The 20,178-nt window shown below is 41.8% G+C and overlaps 1 protein-coding gene across 1 annotated transcript in view; it reads left to right on the top strand.

Annotated features, from left to right (window-relative positions):
* CAMK2N1 (calcium/calmodulin dependent protein kinase II inhibitor 1) overlaps positions 1-19,960 on the top strand; it is a 118,830-nt gene extending 98,870 nt beyond the window's left edge. The window contains exon 3 of the mRNA XM_088466267.1: positions 15,603-19,960. Within this exon, the coding sequence (XP_088322393.1) occupies positions 15,603-15,670 (68 nt within the window). The 3' untranslated portion in view covers positions 15,671-19,960. The remainder of the gene's footprint in view (positions 1-15,602) is intronic.
* Positions 19,961-20,178: the final 218 nt, after the last annotated feature.

Below are 20,178 nucleotides of genomic sequence, written 5' to 3'. Positions count from 1 at the left end.
CATCAGCTACACCCTATAATAAATGACCAATATGTACCCCTCTACATCAGCTACACCCTATAATAAATTACCTATATGTGCCTCTCTACATCACCCACACCCTAAAATAAATGACCTATATGTACCCCTCTACATCACCTACACTCTATAATAAATTACCTATATGTACCCCTCTACATCACCTACACCCTATAATAAATTACCTATGTGTACCCCTCTACATCACCTACACCCTATAATAAATGACCTATGTGTACCCCTCTACATCACCTACACGCTATAATTAATTACCTATATGTACCCCTCTACATCACCTACACCCTATAATAAATGACCTATGTGTACCCCTCTACATCACCTACACCCTATAATAAATGACCTATGTGTACCCCTCTACATCAGCTACACCCTATAATAAATTACCAATATGTACCCCTCTACATCACCTACACCGTATAATAAATTACCTATGTGTACCCCTCTACATCAGCTACACCCTATAATAAATGACCTATATGTACCCCTCTCCATCAGCTACACCCTATAATAAATTACCAATATGTACCCCTCTCCATTAGCTACACTCTATAATACATTTCCTATATGTACCCCTCTACATCACCTATACCCTATAATAAATTACCTATATGTACCCCTCTACATCACCTACACCGTATAATAAATTACCTATATGTACCCCTCTACATCAGCTACACCCTATAATAAATGAACTATATGTACCTCTCTCCATCAGCTACACCCTATAATAAATTACCAATATGTACCCCTCTACATCACCTACACCGTATAATAAGTTACCTATATGTACCCCTCTCCATCAGCTACACCCTATAATAAATTACCAATATGTACCCCTCTCCATCAGCTACACTCTATAATACATTACCTATATGTACCCCTCTACATCACCTGTACCCTATAATAAATTACCTATATGTACCCCTCTACATCAGCTACACCCTATAATACATTACCTATATGTACCCCTCTATATCACCTACACACTATAATAAATTACCTATGTGTACCCCTCTACATCACCTACACCCTATAATAAATTACCTATATGTACCCCTCTACATCACCTACAACCTATAATAAATTACCTGTGTACCCCTCTACATCACCTACACCCTATAATACATTACCTATATGTACCCCTCTACATCACCTACACCCTATAATAAATTACCTATGTGTACCCCTCTACATCACCTACACTCTATAATAAATTACCTATATGTACCCCTCTACATCACCTACACCCTATAATACATTACCTATATGTACCCCTCTACATCACCTACACCCTATAATATATTACCTATGTGTACCCCTCTACGTCACCTACACCCTATAATACATTACCTATATGTACCCCTCTACATCACCTACACCCTATAATACATTACCTATATGTACCCCTCTTCATCAGCTACACCCTATAATACATTACCTATATGTACCCCTCTACATCACCTACACCCTATAATAAATTAACTATATGTACCCCTCTACATCACCTACACCCTATAATAAATTACCTATGTGTACCCCTCTACATCAGCTACACCCTATAATAAATTACCTATGTGTACCCCTCTACATCAGCTACACCCTATAAGAAATGACCTATGTGTACCCCTCTTCATCACCTACACCCTATAATAAATTACCTATATGTACCCCTCTACATCATCTACACCCTATAATAAATTACCTATGTGTACCCCTCTACATCAGCTACACCCTATAATAAATGACCTATGTGTACCCCTCTACATCACCTACACCCTATAATGAATTACCTATGTGTACCCCTCTACATCACCTACACCCTATAATAAATGACCTATATGTACCCCTCTACATCAGCTACACCCTATAATAAATTACCGATATGTACCCCTCTACATCAGCTACACCCTATAATAAATTACCTATATGTGCCCCTCTACATCACCCACACCCTATAATAAATGACCTATGTGTACCCCTCTACATCAGCTACACCCTATAATAAATGACCTATATGTACCCCTCTACATCAGCTACACCCTATAATAAATTACCTATATGTGCCCCTCTACATCACCCACACCCTATAATAAATTACCTATATGTACCCCTCTACATCACCTACACCCTATAATAAATTACCTATGTGTACCCCTCTACATCACCTACACTCTATAATAAATGACCTATATGTACCCCTCTACATCACCTACACTCTATAATAAATTACCTATATGTACCCCTCTACATCACCTGCACCCTATAATAAATTACCTATGTGTACCCCTCTACATCAGCTACACCCTATAATACATTACCTATATGTACCCCTCTACATCACCTATACCCTATAATAAATTAACTATATGTACCCCTCTACATCACCTACACCCTATAATAAATTACCTATGTGTACCCCTCTACATCCGCTACACGCTATAATAAATTACCTATGTGTACCCCTCTGCATCAGCTACACCCTATAATAAATTACCTATGTGTACCCCTCTACATCAGCTACACACTATAATAAATTACCTATATGTGCCCCTCTACATCACCTACACCCTATAATAAATGACCTATATGTACCCCTCTACATCACCTACACCCTATAATAAATGACCTATATGTACCCCTCTACATCAGCTACACCCTATAATAAATTACCTATATGTGCCCCTCTACATCACCCACACCCTAAAATAAATGACCTATGTGTACTCCTCTACATCACCTACACCCTAAAATAAATGACCTATATGTACCCCTCTACATCAGCTACACCCTATAATAAATTACCTATATGTGCCCCTCTACATCACCCACACCCTAAAATAAATGACCTATGTGTACTCCTCTACATCACCTACACCCTAAAATAAATGACCTATATGTACCCCTCTACATCACCTACACTCTATAATAAATTACCTATATGTACCCCTCTACATCACCTACACCCTATAATAAATTACCTATATGTGCCCCTCTACATCACCCACACCCTATAAAAAAATATCCTATATGTATCCCTCTACATCACCTACACCCTATAATAAATTACCTATGTGTACCCCTCTACATCAGCTACACCCTATAATAAATTACCTATATGTGCCCCTCTACATCACCTACACCCTATAATAAATTACCTATGTGTACCCCTCTACATCACCTACACCCTATAATAAATTACCGATATGTACCCCTCTCCATCAGCTACACTCTATAATACATTACCTATGTGTACCCCTCTACATCAGCTACACCCTATAATAAATTACCTATATGTGCCCCTCTACATCACCTACACCCTATAATAAATTACCTATGTGTACCCCTCTACATCACCTACACCCTATAATAAATTACCGATATGTACCCCTCTCCATCAGCTACACTCTATAATACATTACCTATGTGTACCCCTCTACATCAGCTACACCCTATAATAAATGACCTATATGTACCCCTCTCCATTAGCTACACTCTATAATACATTTCCTATATGTACCCCTCTACATCACCTATACCCTATAATAAATTACCTATATGTACCCCTCTACATCACCTACACCCTATAATACATTACCTATATGTACCCCTCTACATCACCTATACCCTATAATAAATTACCTATATGTACCCCTCTCCATCAGCTACACCCTATAATAAATTACCAATATGTACCCCTCTCCATCAGCTACACTCTATAATACATTACCTTTATGTACCCCTCTACATCACCTGTACCCTATAATAAATTACCTATATGTACCCCTCTACATCAGCTACACCCTATAATACATTACCTATGTGTACCCCTCTACATCACCTACACCCTATAATACATTACCTATGTGTACCCCTCTACATCACCTGTACCCTATAATAAATTACCTATATGTACCCCTCTACATCACCTACACCCTATAATACATTACCTATATGTACCCCTCTACATCACCTACACCCTATAATACATTACCTATATGTACCCCTCTATATCACCTACACACTATAATAAATTACCTATGTGTACCCCTCTACATCACCTACACCCTATAATAAATTACCTATATGTACCCCTCTACATCACCTACACCCTATAATAAATTACCTGTGTACCCCTCTACATCACCTACACCCTATAATACATTACCTATATGTACCCCTCTACATCACCTACACCCTATAATAAATTACCTATGTGTACCCCTCTACATCACCTACACTCTATAATAAATTACCTATATGTACCCCTCTACATCACCTACACCCTATAATACATTACCTATATGTACCCCTCTACATCACCTACACCCTATAATAAATTACCTATGTGTACCCCTCTACGTCACCTACACCCTATAATACATTACCTATATGTACCCCTCTACATCACCTACACCCTATAATAAATTACCTATATGTACCCATCTACATCAGCTACACCCTATAATACATTATCTATATGTACCCCTCTACATCAACTACACCCTATAATAAATGACTTATATGTACCCCTCTACATCACCTACACCCTATGATAAATGACCTATGTGTACCACTCTACATCACCAACACCCTATAATAAATGACCTATATGTACCCCTCTGCATCAGCTACACCCTATAATACATTACCTATATGTACCCCTCTACATCACCTACACCCTATAATACATTACCTATGTGTACCCCTCTACATCACCTACACCCTATAATAAATTACCTATATGTACCCCTCTACATCACCTACACCCTATAATACATTACCTATATGTACCCCTCTACATCAGCTACACCCTATAATACATTACCTATATGTACCCCTCTACATCACCTACACCCTATAATAAATTACCTATGTGTACCCCTCTACATCACCTACACTCTATAATAAATTACCTATATGTACCCCTCTACATCACCTACACCCTATAATACATTACCTATATGTACCCCTCTACATCACCTACACCCTATAATAAATTACCTATGTGTACCCCTCTACGTCACCTACACCCTATAATACATTACCTATATGTACCCCTCTACATCACCTACACCCTATAATAAATTACCTATATGTACCCATCTACATCAGCTACACCCTATAATACATTATCTATATGTACCCCTCTACATCACCTACACCCTATAATAAATGACCTATATGTACCCCTCTACATCACCTACACCCTATAATAAATGACCTATGTGTACCACTCTACATCACCAACACCCTATAATAAATGACCTATATGTACCCCTCTGCATCAGCTACACCCTATAATACATTACCTATATGTACCCCTCTACATCACCTACACCCTATAATATATGACCTATGTGTACCCCTCTACATCACCTACACCCTATAATACATTACCTATGTGTACCCCTCTACATCACCTACACCCTATGATAAATTACCTATATGTACCCCTCTACATCACCTACACCCTATAATACATTACCTATATGTACCCCTCTACATCAGCTACACCCTATAATACATTACCTATATGTACCCCTCTACATCACCTACACCCTATAATAAATTACCTATGTGTACCCCTCTGCATCACCTACACCCTATAATAAATGACCTATATGTACCCCTCTACATCACCTACACCCTATGATAAATTACCTATGTGTACCCCTCTACATCAGCTACACCCTATAATGAATTACCTATATGTACCCCTCTACATCACCTACACCCTATAATATGTGATCTATATGTACCCCTCTACATCACCTACACCTTAAAATAAATTACCTTTGTGTACCCCTCTACATCACCTACACCCTATAATATATGAGCTATATGTACCCCCCTACATCACCTACACCTTATAATAAATTACCTATACAGTCAGGTGCATAAATATTGGGACAATGACAGAATTTTCATATTTTGACCTCTATTCACCACCACAATGGCTTTGAAATGAAACAAACAAGATGTGCTTTACCTGCAGACTTTCAGATTTAATTTGAGGGTACTTACATCCAAATTAGGGGAACGGTGTAGGAAATACAACGGTTTCTATATGTGCCTCCCACTTTTTAAGGGGCCAAAAGTAATGGGACAAACTAAACAATCCTAAATCTAACTTTCACTTTTTAATACTTTGTTGCAAATCCTATGTCTACCACTCTACATTACCTACACCCTATAATAAATTACCTATGTGTACCCCTCTACATCACCTACATGCTATAATAAATTACCTATGTGTACCCCTCTACATCACTGGCTAGATCATATCACTGAGCTATCTGTACCCTTCTGCATCACCTGATGCTTATAACCACTGACCTATGTGTACCTCTCTACATTACCTGTTACCTATAATCACTGACCTATGTGTACCTCTCTACATTACCTGTTACATATAATCACTGACCTATGTGTACCTCTCTACATTACCTGTTTCCTATAATCACTGACCTATGTGTACCTCTCTACATTGCCTGTTACCTATAATCACTGACCTATGTGTACCTCTCTATATTACCTGTTACCTATAATCACTGACCTATGTGTACCTCTCTATATTACCTGTTACCTATAATCACTGACCTATGTGTACCTCTCTACATTACCTGTTACCTATAATCACTGACCTATGTGTACCTCTCTGTATTACCTGTTACCTATAATCACTGACCTATGTGCACCTCTCTACATTACCAGCTACCTATAATCACTGACCTATGTATACCTCTCTACATTACCAGCTACCTATAATCACTGACCTATGTGTACCTCTCTACATTACCAGCTACCTATAATCACTGACCTATGTGTACCCCTATGTATTACCTGTTACCTATAACCACTGACCTATGTCTACCTCTCTACATTACCTGTTACCTATAATCACTGACCTATGTGTACCTCTCTACATTACCTGTTACCTATAATCACTGACCTATGTGTACCTCTACATTACCTGTTACCTATAATCACTGATCTATGTTTACCTCTCTACATTACCTGTTACCTATAATCACTGAGCTATGTGTACCTCTCTACATTACCTGTTACCTATAATCACTGACCTATGTGTACCTCTCTACATTACCTGCTACCTATAATCACTGACCTATGTGTACTCCTCTACATTACCTGTTACCTATAAACACTGACCTATGTGTACCCCTCTGTATTACCTGTTACCTATAATCACTGACCTATGTGTACTCCTCTACATTACCTGTTACCTATAATCACTGACCTATGTGTACCTCTCTACATTACCTGTTACCTATAATCACTGACCTATGTGTACCTCTCTACATTACCTGTTACCTATAATCACTGACCTATGTGTACCTCTCTGTATTACCTGATACCTATAATCACTGACCTATGTTTACCCCTCTGTATTACCTGTTACCTATAATCACTGATCTATGTTTACCTCTCTACATTACCTGTTACATATAATCACTGAGCTATGTGTACCTCTCTACATTACCTGTTACCTATAATCACTGACCTATGTGTACCCCTCTGTATTACCTGTTACCTATAATCACTGACCTATGTGTACCCCTCTGTATTACCTGTTACCTATAATCACTGACCTATGTGTACCCTTCTGTATTACCTGTTACCTTTAATCACTGACCTATGTATACACCTCTGTATTACCTGTTACCTATAATCACTGACCTATGTGTACCCCTCTGTATTACCTGTTACCTATAACCACTGACCTATGTGTACCCCTCTGTATTACCTGTTACCTATAATCACTGACCTATGTGTACTCCTCTACATTACCTGTTACCTATAATCACTGACCTATGTGTACCTCTCTACATTACCTGTTACCTATAATCACTGACCTATGTGTACCTCTCTACATTACCTGTTACCTATAATCACTGATCTATGTTTACCTCTCTACATTACCTGTTACCTATAATCACTGAGCTATGTGTACCTCTCTACATTACCTGTTACCTATAATCACTGACCTATGTGTACCTCTCTACATTACCTGCTACCTATAATCACTGACCTATGTGTACTCCTCTACATTACCTGTTACCTATAAACACTGACCTATGTGTACCCCTCTGTATTACCTGTTACCTATAATCACTGACCTATGTGTACTCCTCTACATTACCTGTTACCTATAATCACTGACCTATGTGTACCTCTCTACATTACCTGTTACCTATAAACACTGACCTATGTGTACCCCTCTGTATTACCTGTTACCTATAATCACTGACCTATGTGTACTCCTCTACATTACCTGTTACCTATAAACACTGACCTATGTGTACCCCTCTGTATTACCTGTTACCTATAATCACTGACCTATGTGTACTCCTCTACATTACCTGTTACCTATAATCACTGACCTATGTGTACCTCTCTACATTACCTGTTACCTATAATCACTGACCTATGTGTACCTCTCTACATTACCTGTTACCTATAATCACTGACCTATGTGTACCTCTCTGTATTACCTGATACCTATAATCACTGACCTATGTTTACCCCTCTGTATTACCTGTTACCTATAATCACTGATCTATGTTTACCTCTCTACATTACCTGTTACATATAATCACTGAGCTATGTGTACCTCTCTACATTACCTGTTACCTATAATCACTGACCTATGTGTACCCCTCTGTATTACCTGTTACCTATAATCACTGACCTATGTGTACCCCTCTGTATTACCTGTTACCTATAATCACTGACCTATGTGTACCCCTCTGTATTACCTGTTACCTTTAATCACTGACCTATGTATACACCTCTGTATTACCTGTTACCTATAATCACTGACCTATGTGTACCCCTCTGTATTACCTGTTACCTATAACCACTGACCTATGTGTACCCCTCTGTATTACCTGTTACCTATAATCACTGACCTATGTGTACTCCTCTACATTACCTGTTACCTATAATCACTGACCTATGTGTACCTCTCTACATTACCTGTTACCTATAATCACTGACCTATGTGTACCTCTCTACATTACCTGTTACCTATAATCACTGATCTATGTTTACCTCTCTACATTACCTGTTACCTATAATCACTGAGCTATGTGTACCTCTCTACATTACCTGTTACCTATAATCACTGACCTATGTGTACCTCTCTACATTACCTGCTACCTATAATCACTGACCTATGTGTACTCCTCTACATTACCTGTTACCTATAAACACTGACCTATGTGTACCCCTCTGTATTACCTGTTACCTATAATCACTGACCTATGTGTACTCCTCTACATTACCTGTTACCTATAATCACTGACCTATGTGTACCTCTCTACATTACCTGTTACCTATAAACACTGACCTATGTGTACCCCTCTGTATTACCTGTTACCTATAATCACTGACCTATGTGTACTCCTCTACATTACCTGTTACCTATAATCACTGACCTATGTGTACCTCTCTACATTACCTGTTACCTATAATCACTGACCTATGTGTACCTCTCTACATTACCTGTTACCTATAATCACTGACCTATGTGTACCTCTCTGTATTACCTGATACCTATAATCACTGACCTATGTTTACCCCTCTGTATTACCTGTTACCTATAATCACTGATCTATGTTTACCTCTCTACATTACCTGTTACATATAATCACTGAGCTATGTGTACCTCTCTACATTACCTGTTACCTATAATCACTGACCTATGTGTACCCCTCTGTATTACCTGTTACCTATAATCACTGACCTATGTGTACCCCTCTGTATTACCTGTTACCTATAATCACTGACCTATGTGTACCCCTCTGTATTACCTGTTACCTTTAATCACTGACCTATGTATACACCTCTGTATTACCTGTTACCTATAATCACTGACCTATGTGTACCCCTCTGTATTACCTGTTACCTATAACCACTGACCTATGTGTACCCCTCTGTATTACCTGTTACCTATAATCACTGACCTATGTGTACTCCTCTACATTACCTGTTACCTATAATCACTGACCTATGTGTACCTCTCTACATTACCTGTTACCTATAATCACTGACCTATGTGTACCTCTCTACATTACCTGTTACCTATAATCACTGATCTATGTTTACCTCTCTACATTACCTGTTACCTATAATCACTGAGCTATGTGTACCTCTCTACATTACCTGTTACCTATAATCACTGACCTATGTGTACCTCTCTACATTACCTGCTACCTATAATCACTGACCTATGTGTACTCCTCTACATTACCTGTTACCTATAAACACTGACCTATGTGTACCCCTCTGTATTACCTGTTACCTATAATCACTGACCTATGTGTACTCCTCTACATTACCTGTTACCTATAATCACTGACCTATGTGTACCTCTCTACATTACCTGTTACCTATAATCACTGACCTATGTGTACCTCTCTACATTACCTGTTACCTATAATCACTGACCTATGTGTACCTCTCTGTATTACCTGATACCTATAATCACTGACCTATGTTTACCCCTCTGTATTACCTGTTACCTATAATCACTGATCTATGTTTACCTCTCTACATTACCTGTTACATATAATCACTGAGCTATGTGTACCTCTCTACATTACCTGTTACCTATAATCACTGACCTATGTGTACCCCTCTGTATTACCTGTTACCTATAATCACTGACCTATGTGTACCCCTCTGTATTACCTGTTACCTATAATCACTGACCTATGTGTACCCCTCTGTATTACCTGTTACCTTTAATCACTGACCTATGTATACACCTCTGTATTACCTGTTAACTATAACCACTGACCTATGTGTACCCCTCTGTATTACCTGTTACCTATAATCACTGACCTATGTGTACCTCTCTACATTACCTGTTACCTATAATCACTGACCTTTGTGTACCCCTCTGTATTACCTGTTACCTATAATCACTGACCTATGTGTACCCCTCTGTATTACCTGTTACCTATAATCACTGACCTATGTGTACCCCTCTGTATTACCTGTTACCTATAATCACTGGCCTATTTGTACCCCTCTGTATTACCTGTTACCTATAATCACTGACCTATGTGTACCTCTCTGTATTACCTGTTACCTATAATCACTGACCTATGTGTACTCCTCTACATTACCTGTTACCTATAATCACTGACCTATGTGTACCTCTCTACATTACCTGTTACCTATAATCACTGACTTATGTGTACCTCTCTACATTACCTGTTACCTATAATCACTGACCTATGTGTACCTCTCTACATTACCTGTTACCTATAATCACTGACCTATGTGTACCTCTCTGTATTACCTGATACCTATAATCACTGACCTATGTTTACCCCTCTGTATTACCTGTTACCTATAATCACTGACCTATGTGTACCCCTCTGTATTACCTGTTACCTATAATCACTGACCTATGTGTACCCCTCTGTATTACCTGTTACCTATAATCACTGACCTATGTGTACCCCTCTGTATTACCTGTTACCTATAATCACTGACCTATGTGTACCTCTCTACATTACCTGTTACCTATAATCACTGACCTATGTGTACCTCTCTACATTACCTGTTACCTATAATCACTGACCTATGTGTACCTCTCTGTATTACCTGTTACCTATAATCACTGACCTATGTGTACCCCTCTGTATTACCTGATACCTATAATCACTGACCTATGTGTACCTCTCTACATTACATGTTACCTATAATCACTGACCTATGTGTACCTCTCTATATTACCTGTTACCTATAATCACTGACCTATGTGTACCTCTCTACATTACCTGTTACCTATAATCACTGACCTATGTGTACCCCTATGTATTACCTGTTACCTATAATCACTGACCTATGTGTACCCCTCTGTATTACCTGTTACCTATAATCACTGACCTATGTGTACCCCTCTGTATTACCTGGTACCTATAATCACTGACCTATGTGTACCCCTCTGTATTACCTGTTACCTATAATCACTGACCTATGTGTACCCCTCTGTATTACCTGTTACCTATAATCACTGACCTATGTGTACCTCTCTACATTACCTGTTCCCTATAATCACTGACCTATGTGTACCTCTCTACATTAACTGTTACCTATAATCACTGACCTATGTGTACCTCTCTGTATTACCTGTTACCTATAATCACTGACCTATGTGTACCTCTCTGTATTACCTGTTACCTATAATCACTGACCTATGTGTACCCCTCTGTAGTACCTGTTACCTATAATCACTGACCTATGTGTACCCCTCTGTATTACCTGTTACCTATAATCACTGACCTATGTGTAACCCTCTGTATTACCTGTTACCTATAAACACTGACCTATGTGTACCTCTCTACATTACCTGTTACCTATAATCACTGACCTATGTGTACCTCTCTATATTACCTGTTACCTATAATCACTGACCTATGTGTACCTCTCTACATTACCTGTTACCTATAATTACTGACCTATGTGTACCTCTCTACATTACCTGTTACCTATAATCACTGACCTATGTGTACCTCTCTACATTACCTGTTACCTATAATCACTGACCTATGTGTACCTCTCTGTATTACCTGATACCTACACTCACTGACCTATGTGTACCCCTCTGTATTGCCTACACTCTATAATCACTGACCTATAAGTACCACCTTCACCCTACAAATACTAATATATGTACTTATTCCTGCCGTCAGTAAATGCTGATGTATTACCTGCTACCTGTAACCATTCATTACCTGTCTATACCCTTGAAACACTCCTCTGTACCACAACATTGAACCTGCAGTTACTTACATGCATACCACTAGATGACACATGTGTATCCTGTGTGTGTAAACATGTTTATATACATGCGTATGCACGTTTATGTGTACTCTAGAGACACCTGTAGATTTCCAGGTATTGTGGAAAGAATACAGATTTGCAAGGTATGCTAGTTCTTGTAGTTCCATTACAGCTACATGTCCATCCTGTCTATCCTTCTCATGTGAGTCCCAGTCTGATCATAGGCTAGTCAGAGGTGAGGCCAGTGAGTGTCAGTGGGTGTGCGCACGCAGGCTGGGGGCGTTTCATGGCCGTGTAGACGTCATTGCAGGCTTCAGGTATAGGCCTTGTACAAATGGACGCTGATAGTAATGATGGGGGACGCACAGGGGTTGGGCAGCGGCATTTATGCGGACAGCTCTGAATCATGTGACTAGAATGCGGCAGGACTCTGAATTACCTGTAGGTGCTTGTGCTCAGCATGCAAAGTGTGAGAATTGCCAGGTCCGTCTGTAAAACAGAGTTACATTAAACTATGAATCGGCCCCCAATTGTCCACCTGTGGTCAACTATCCATGGTATGCAGTCGGGAAGCCGGCGGACCTAATCCCGACAGCCGGCTTCCCGACTCCTTAATCCTGGCGAGGGTTAAATGACAGGTATCTAAATATAGACGCCTGTCATTTTACCGACGTCGGGAGACCGGCGCCCAGCATCCCGATCGAAGAGATGCCGAGCGCCGACAGCAGCGGGCGGGGGTTAGGTTTAAGGCTCCCGGGGGAGACTTAGGGTTAGACAGCCCCCCGGGGACTTAGGTGGCGGGGAAGGGGGGTTAGGTTTAGGCACTTAGAGGGGGGATTAGGGTTAGGCACTGGGGGGGAAGGTTAGGGTTAGGCACCCCTAAGGGAGGGTTAGGGTTAGGGGGTAGAATAGGTTAGTGAATACTTACCTTAGGGACGATCAGGATTTTCATCCTTGTCGGGGCTGCCGCTATCGGGATTTGAACCGGCGGTAAATCATACCGATTCCTTATCCTTCCCCTCCTTATTGTCATTACTACTAATGATTATCCTTATCCTTATATTCACTCTGGTTAGTGCTCAGTGTTCCACCCCGCTCCTATAGTCACTTCAGCTGTGAGTCCACTTTATACTAAAACCCACTCCAAGCAGGACGTCAGCGTCTCCCCGACTTGTAGCTGACTCCAACTAAGACCCGGCTGAACAGCTCCATGAGCAGGGCCCTCATCCCTCCTGTTCTCATTGCTTACCTCTCTTCCACATCAGCTACACTCTACACCTCCCCCTTACACTGAGCAGGGCCCTCCTCCCTCCTGTTCTCATTGCTTACCTCTCTTACACACCAGCTGCACTCTACACCTCCCCCTTACACTGAGCAGGGCCCTCCTCCCTCCTGTTCTCATTGCTTACCTCTCTTACACACCAGCTGCACTCTACACCTCTCCCTTACACTGAGCAGGGCCCTCCTCCCTCCTGTTCTCATTGCTTACCTCTCTTACACACCAGCTGCACTCTACACCTCCCCCTTACACTGAGCAGGGTCCTCCTCCCTCCTGTTCTCATTACCTACCTCTCTTACACACCAGCTGCGCTCTACACCTTCCCCTTACACTGAGCAGGGCCCTCCTCCCTCCTGTTCTCATTGCTTACCTCTCTTACACACCAGCTGCACTCTACACCTCCCCCTTACACTGAGCAGGGCCCTCCTCCCTCCTGTTCTCATTACTTACCTCTGTTACATACCAGCTGCACTCTACACCTCCCCCTTACACTGAGCAGGGCCCTCCTCCCTCCTGTTCTCATTACCTACCTCTCTTACACACCAGCTGCACTCTACACCTCTCCCTTACACTGAGCAGGGCCCTCCTCCCTCCTGTTCTCATTACTTACCTCTCTTACACACCAGCTGCGCTCTACACCTCCCCCTTACACTGAGCAGGGCCCTCCTCCCTCCTGTTCTCATTACCTACCTCTCTGTAAATTATTGCCCATATTAGAAGTTGCCTTGGAATTCTATTAAGCCCTTGATGTAAGAGCTCCTGCCTAAAATTCACAGTCACGGAGAAAAGCCGTAGTGCATTTTATATAAATACACACACACACATATATATACATACATACATATATTCGTGTGACCTCCTAGTGAAGTAACAGCATGTAAATATCCTATAGAAGATGCAGCTCTCCATGGATATAGAATTTAATATAAACCTGTATTAGCAATTAGCGACGCTTCAAGCCCTCTATGAGTCTTTTCTTTATACGCCCGAGATATAGACCCACAGAGGTCTTGAAACGTCGGTAATTGCTAAAGTTTTATATTCATCCCTGTGAAATGCGGCTTCTTCCTTTTTATAGGGTATCTAGATGTAGATATAAATAATAACTCCAGCTAAAAGTGAACTGTTGCTGTAATTGTGCCCTAGGCCAGGAATGCCGAATGCCCTCCCCTCCGTTCCTCTGCCAGCCTGGCCTGACTGGCACGTCATTAGCACAGGAATGAGACGGAGTGAATTATTCATGTGTGTTACTGTAACGTCTGCTACACGGGTACCTCATCCATAAACATGGCGTCACAATAAACCTGAATGAGATGTGCCTACATTTCCCCAGTCATTATCGGGCCCCTGGTAAAGCCGCGCAGAGGGCGCAGTACAACAGGCGCGGCAATTTTCCACGCTAACCGCAGCAATCCTGCACGGGGGGATAGGAAACGGCCTCCTAACTCTGTCCTTTTGTTTCTAGTAGTTATTGAAGACGAGAGGATCGAAGCTGTTCTTAACCTGTCGGAGAAGGCCCCTCCAGCGGTCTAAACCCTTCAAAGGATCTTCTGAATCAAGCAACAAAATTAAGAATCCAATAAATTGGGTCTCCGGCTGCCATCAGTAACACCGCAACTCATTACAACCCCGACCACAGGAAGACTCCACCAATGGGGGCTCAGGCCCGTCTCGGAAGTTGGAGCAATAAGCGATGGGGAATTTCATAAACGTACCAAGAAAAACAACGAACATTGATTAGGAAGACACCAAACTCGAGGCAGGGCTGAGCTCCCGATTCAGGGGAGGGGGGGGTGTCCTAAGTACCCCTTTCATCTTCTGTAATAATTGGGGAGGGGCTGTTTCATACATTTTCGGCAGGTTGCTTTATTTCTTGCTGGCGTATTTATTTTGTTAGTAAATGAAAGGGGGGTGGTTAACAGTTACCGGGCCCCTTATGGGGGTCACCCGTCAGCTTTTATTCCTAAATCACTAAAAAAAGAGGACGACACTGGCATTTTATCTCCATATTCATTATTCATGAACTTTACAAAATATATTTGGGCATAAATACCCTTTGCCAGTCATAATAAAGTGAATTGCGTAAATCGCAGACGCATCAGCGTATGCGCCCCATATGGCTTCAGGTAACTGCTTTAATGATTACATGCTTGGAAGGCGTTGCTGTGTCCATCCAGGGCTAGTCGCGCTGCATGATACGGTGAGACAGAGAATCCCCAAGTGCGTCACTTTCCCGACAGCCAGCAGGGAACGCGATTCCATTCCATAGCCTTCTCTGTGACAGCTGGAACGTCGCACACGTGAAATAATATATTAGGATTATGCACGCTGCCGCCTTCCAGCTGTACAGGAACGTCAGGGTGCATTGATAGCTGTAGGGCCGTGCAGTGTTTAAGGAACACGGGACGCATTGAAAAAAATAACATATTGACACATAAGTGCAAAAGTTTTAAGAACAAAACATCCGGCCCACAATCGCTGCGGCCTGTTGATTTTTCGGCAGCAAGGCACACCAGGATATGCGCACGCACAAATTGGCTGATGGTAATTAGCACCTGGCTCGATCAAATTCACGCCCGACGTGCCAACACGTGACCATGTCAGGGCAATTGGGGCTGCTATTCGTTTGAATGTGGGCCCATAACAGTAGCAATGTTAATTCAGATGCAATCAATCAGATCTTCCCAAAAGCGGTCAGAAGACTATTATTATGTGATGTGTGCACAAGAATGGGGGGCTTGCATCCCATTGTGACACCCGCTTGTGTGGCCAAAACAGGACACTGATCTCGACAACGTCCCATGTTCCCATACACTTGCATTAACGCAGAAATAGTCAGTTTATATGATGCTTTTCCGCAGTCGTTCTGCTTCCTGACGCACACTGATGCTCTTCTTTCTGAGCCTAAATTGGCTGATAAAAGAAGACAATAGCTTGCAGTAAGTTAGATACGATAGTAATCATTTATAGCAGATATTATCTCCTGTGAGGCTATTTATATACATATATTTGCAAATGTATTTTAATACCTTTTAACAGTCCCCGCAGTGTAGGCTGGCATGTCTTCCGTTTTTAGTGTCTCTTTAAACCTAGTCTGTATGACTCTATATCATTTTGGGGATTCCCAGTAACACTGTGTTATACAGCGGGGTACACTCACAACCCTTGTTGTCCTAAGATTGACGTGTATCAGGCGGCTGTGTATAATCCCATTACTGCCTCCTCGGGCTGGCGAAGGATTTTAATCTTAGCCCAGTTTTCTTTGGGACAAAAACACACACACAAAAAAAAATTGCTGTTTCAACATACGTCTGAATTCCTAACAGAGAGCTCGGACCCCCTCAGTCCATCTCGCTGTGTCCTAAATACTGTTTACATGATTTAATCTTGCAAAAAAAAAAAAGATATACATATATATATATTTATATATACATATATATGTGATGAACTCTGCACCTTTTGCATGCAAAAATATCGTTTTAACATGTGACATTCTTTGATCGAATGGAATTATTTTTAGCCGTGCAATATTGGCGTTTTCCTCGACTATTTGTTTAAAACGTAAAAAAAAAAAAAAAAAGGAACTTAAAGGAGAGAGGATTATCATTTGTATTTTTTTAAAGGAACAGAAATTATTGTATTATTTTTGGGGTTTTTTTTGTTTTGTTTCGTTTCCTGTGGCAGGGAATTGTGTTTTTTCACAAATATTTTTATTTTGTGTGCGTGTGTATGTATGTGTGTCCAATAAGCTCCTATACCTATTCCCTCCAAGTGGGGGCGCCGTCTCGGCGAGGGAAAGAGTTAAAGGTTCCGTGCTGACGGACAGGGGTGTCCCTGGTACCGCGCGGCGCTCATCGTAAAGGTCCCAACGTTTGCTTCCACCCTTTGGCCTGACTTGGCAATACCACTGACTTCTGGGACGTTAGCGCATCGGTGCTGAACGGGTTACATGCAAAAAAAAAAAAAAATAGTAATAAAAAAAATAAATATAGAGGGGGGGAAGGTGGCCCCCAGTTCTTCCACAGTGAGTGCCAAATTTCTACATAGACTTATCCAGGAGCTCCACAGCCAGTCAACCAGTTCTAGAAAGGTTCAGCTATTCTAGACACAGCGCTGACATTCTTCCCAGTGCATTCTGGGACCTGATGCCAATTTCCTCCTATTTTCTGTGTGAAAAGTCCCAGAATGCATTGCAGTAGCGCACAGGGAGACAACCTGGGGTTCTCTAGCTACCGTGGAACTTTGCAAGCATAAGCATGCTGAGACTTTTAGTTCCTCGGTGGCTAGTGGGCGATAGGTTGTTGACGTCTGTGACGGATTTTGTTTACATTTTGCACGTGGTGGTAAAGGACTATGGGGGGACGATTCATCAGTCCCTCTAAAGAGGACAAGCCGTGGTGTTGTGCCCATAACAACCAATCACATTATAGCTATTTCATGAAATGTACTAGATAAATGATAGCTAGAATCTGATTGGCCTCTTTAGGTTTGATAAATGTCCCCCTATATGACTTATGTCAGAGGAATAGCTGGATTCGCTCTGGAGTTGGTCGGATCCCGTGGGGATGGCATGGTCAGGGTGATACAGTCTAAAAAGTGCTCTCGCCCAGCGTTCATTGCTATCTGGTTTCTACAAAGCGTTTTGTGTCTGTGATTTAATTATTCTGAGTTGTGTCTTGTGTATATCTGTTATACAGAGCTTCGGGGGATAACAATACCCGGCGCGCTTACGTTCTTCCTTAACGATCTAGATCGTGTACTTTTATCTTTTTACTCTGTTGGAGAATGAGGCAGACAGGACTGTATTAACGTGTTCACAATGCTGGTTCCATTTTCCGTTAGCTGTATCCGCCACCCGCACGCAATGGCGGCATTTTGTTCGCAGTAACCGCGATTCTGCCTACTTGGTCGCTAGAATCTATTGACTGTCGCATTGGTCCTGGTGAACTGAATTTCCATAAATAACGGTTCGGCTCACAAAATGGCCGCCTCTTCTGTGTGCAGGCGTCCCGTGCACTTTATATATCACTGAATATGTTATCTGCATGGCTCAGGTTTTTGCAAACGTCCTGTGGGTACAGATTTGTTATATCAATTGGAAAAAAAAGGCGTTATCCCACTTATGCCGGAATATATGGCTGTTGTGCTGAATTTCCTGGCGTATTTTATAAGTGGATCTGTGTAGATAATTGGGAGTTTGCTGCGATTATTACTGTTGTTATTGTTTTGAATGGTGCATTCCTATCCAAGCTTTAATCAGGGGTAAGTAACGTGTGGCTCTGAATACACTGCACCTCCCAGCCGCTCACCAGGAGATAACAACTGGCCAACGTTAGGTGGCCCAAACCTGCCGTTAGAAATTGGTATTGTGGGGTCTATTCATGTAAAATGATGAAAAGGTTGCACTGTATAACGCATCACTTTGATGAGAAATATATGTTTATATGAAATTCATGTATACTTACCCTTCCTGCGATGCGATCCGGTAACCAGGGCCCCCGGCGATCCGGTAACCAGGGCTCCGGCGATCCGGTAACCAGGGCTCCGGCGATCCAGTAACCAGGGCCCCCGGCGATCCGGTAACCAGGGCTCTGGCGATCCAGTCTTCTCCTTGGGTCCTCAGGTTGGTCAGGTCAGTTGCTGGAGTAGGAGCAGAGCGAGGGGGCACTGGGGCAGTCAGGGGGAGGTGACTCGGCATATGCATATATCAGGTCACCTTACAAATATATAGCAGCAGCAAGGGTAGGAGCAGAGCGAGGGGGCATTGGGCAGTCAGGAGGAGGTGTATGCATGTGTCGTCACCTTACTATAGCAGCGGCGGGGGTAGGGGCAGAGAGAGGGGGCACTGGGGAAGCGGGCAGTAAGAAGGAGGTGACACGGCATATGCATATGTCAGGCAACCTTACTATAGCAGCAGCGGGGGTAGGGGCAGAGAGGGGGCACTGGGGCAGCGGGCAGTAAGGAGGAGGTGACCCAGCATATGCCCTAGGCTTTTCTGATTGGCTGCTGGCGGTCTCCTTATGCCATCCTGAGATGGTGAC

This window comes from Taudactylus pleione, unplaced genomic scaffold (assembly GCF_031769625.1).
Source record: "Taudactylus pleione unplaced genomic scaffold, aTauple2 ptg002751l, whole genome shotgun sequence".
NCBI lineage: Eukaryota > Metazoa > Chordata > Amphibia > Anura > Myobatrachidae > Taudactylus > Taudactylus pleione.
The sequence above is the reverse complement of the archived record's forward strand: the minus strand, read 5'-3'. Positions and strand labels throughout refer to the sequence as shown.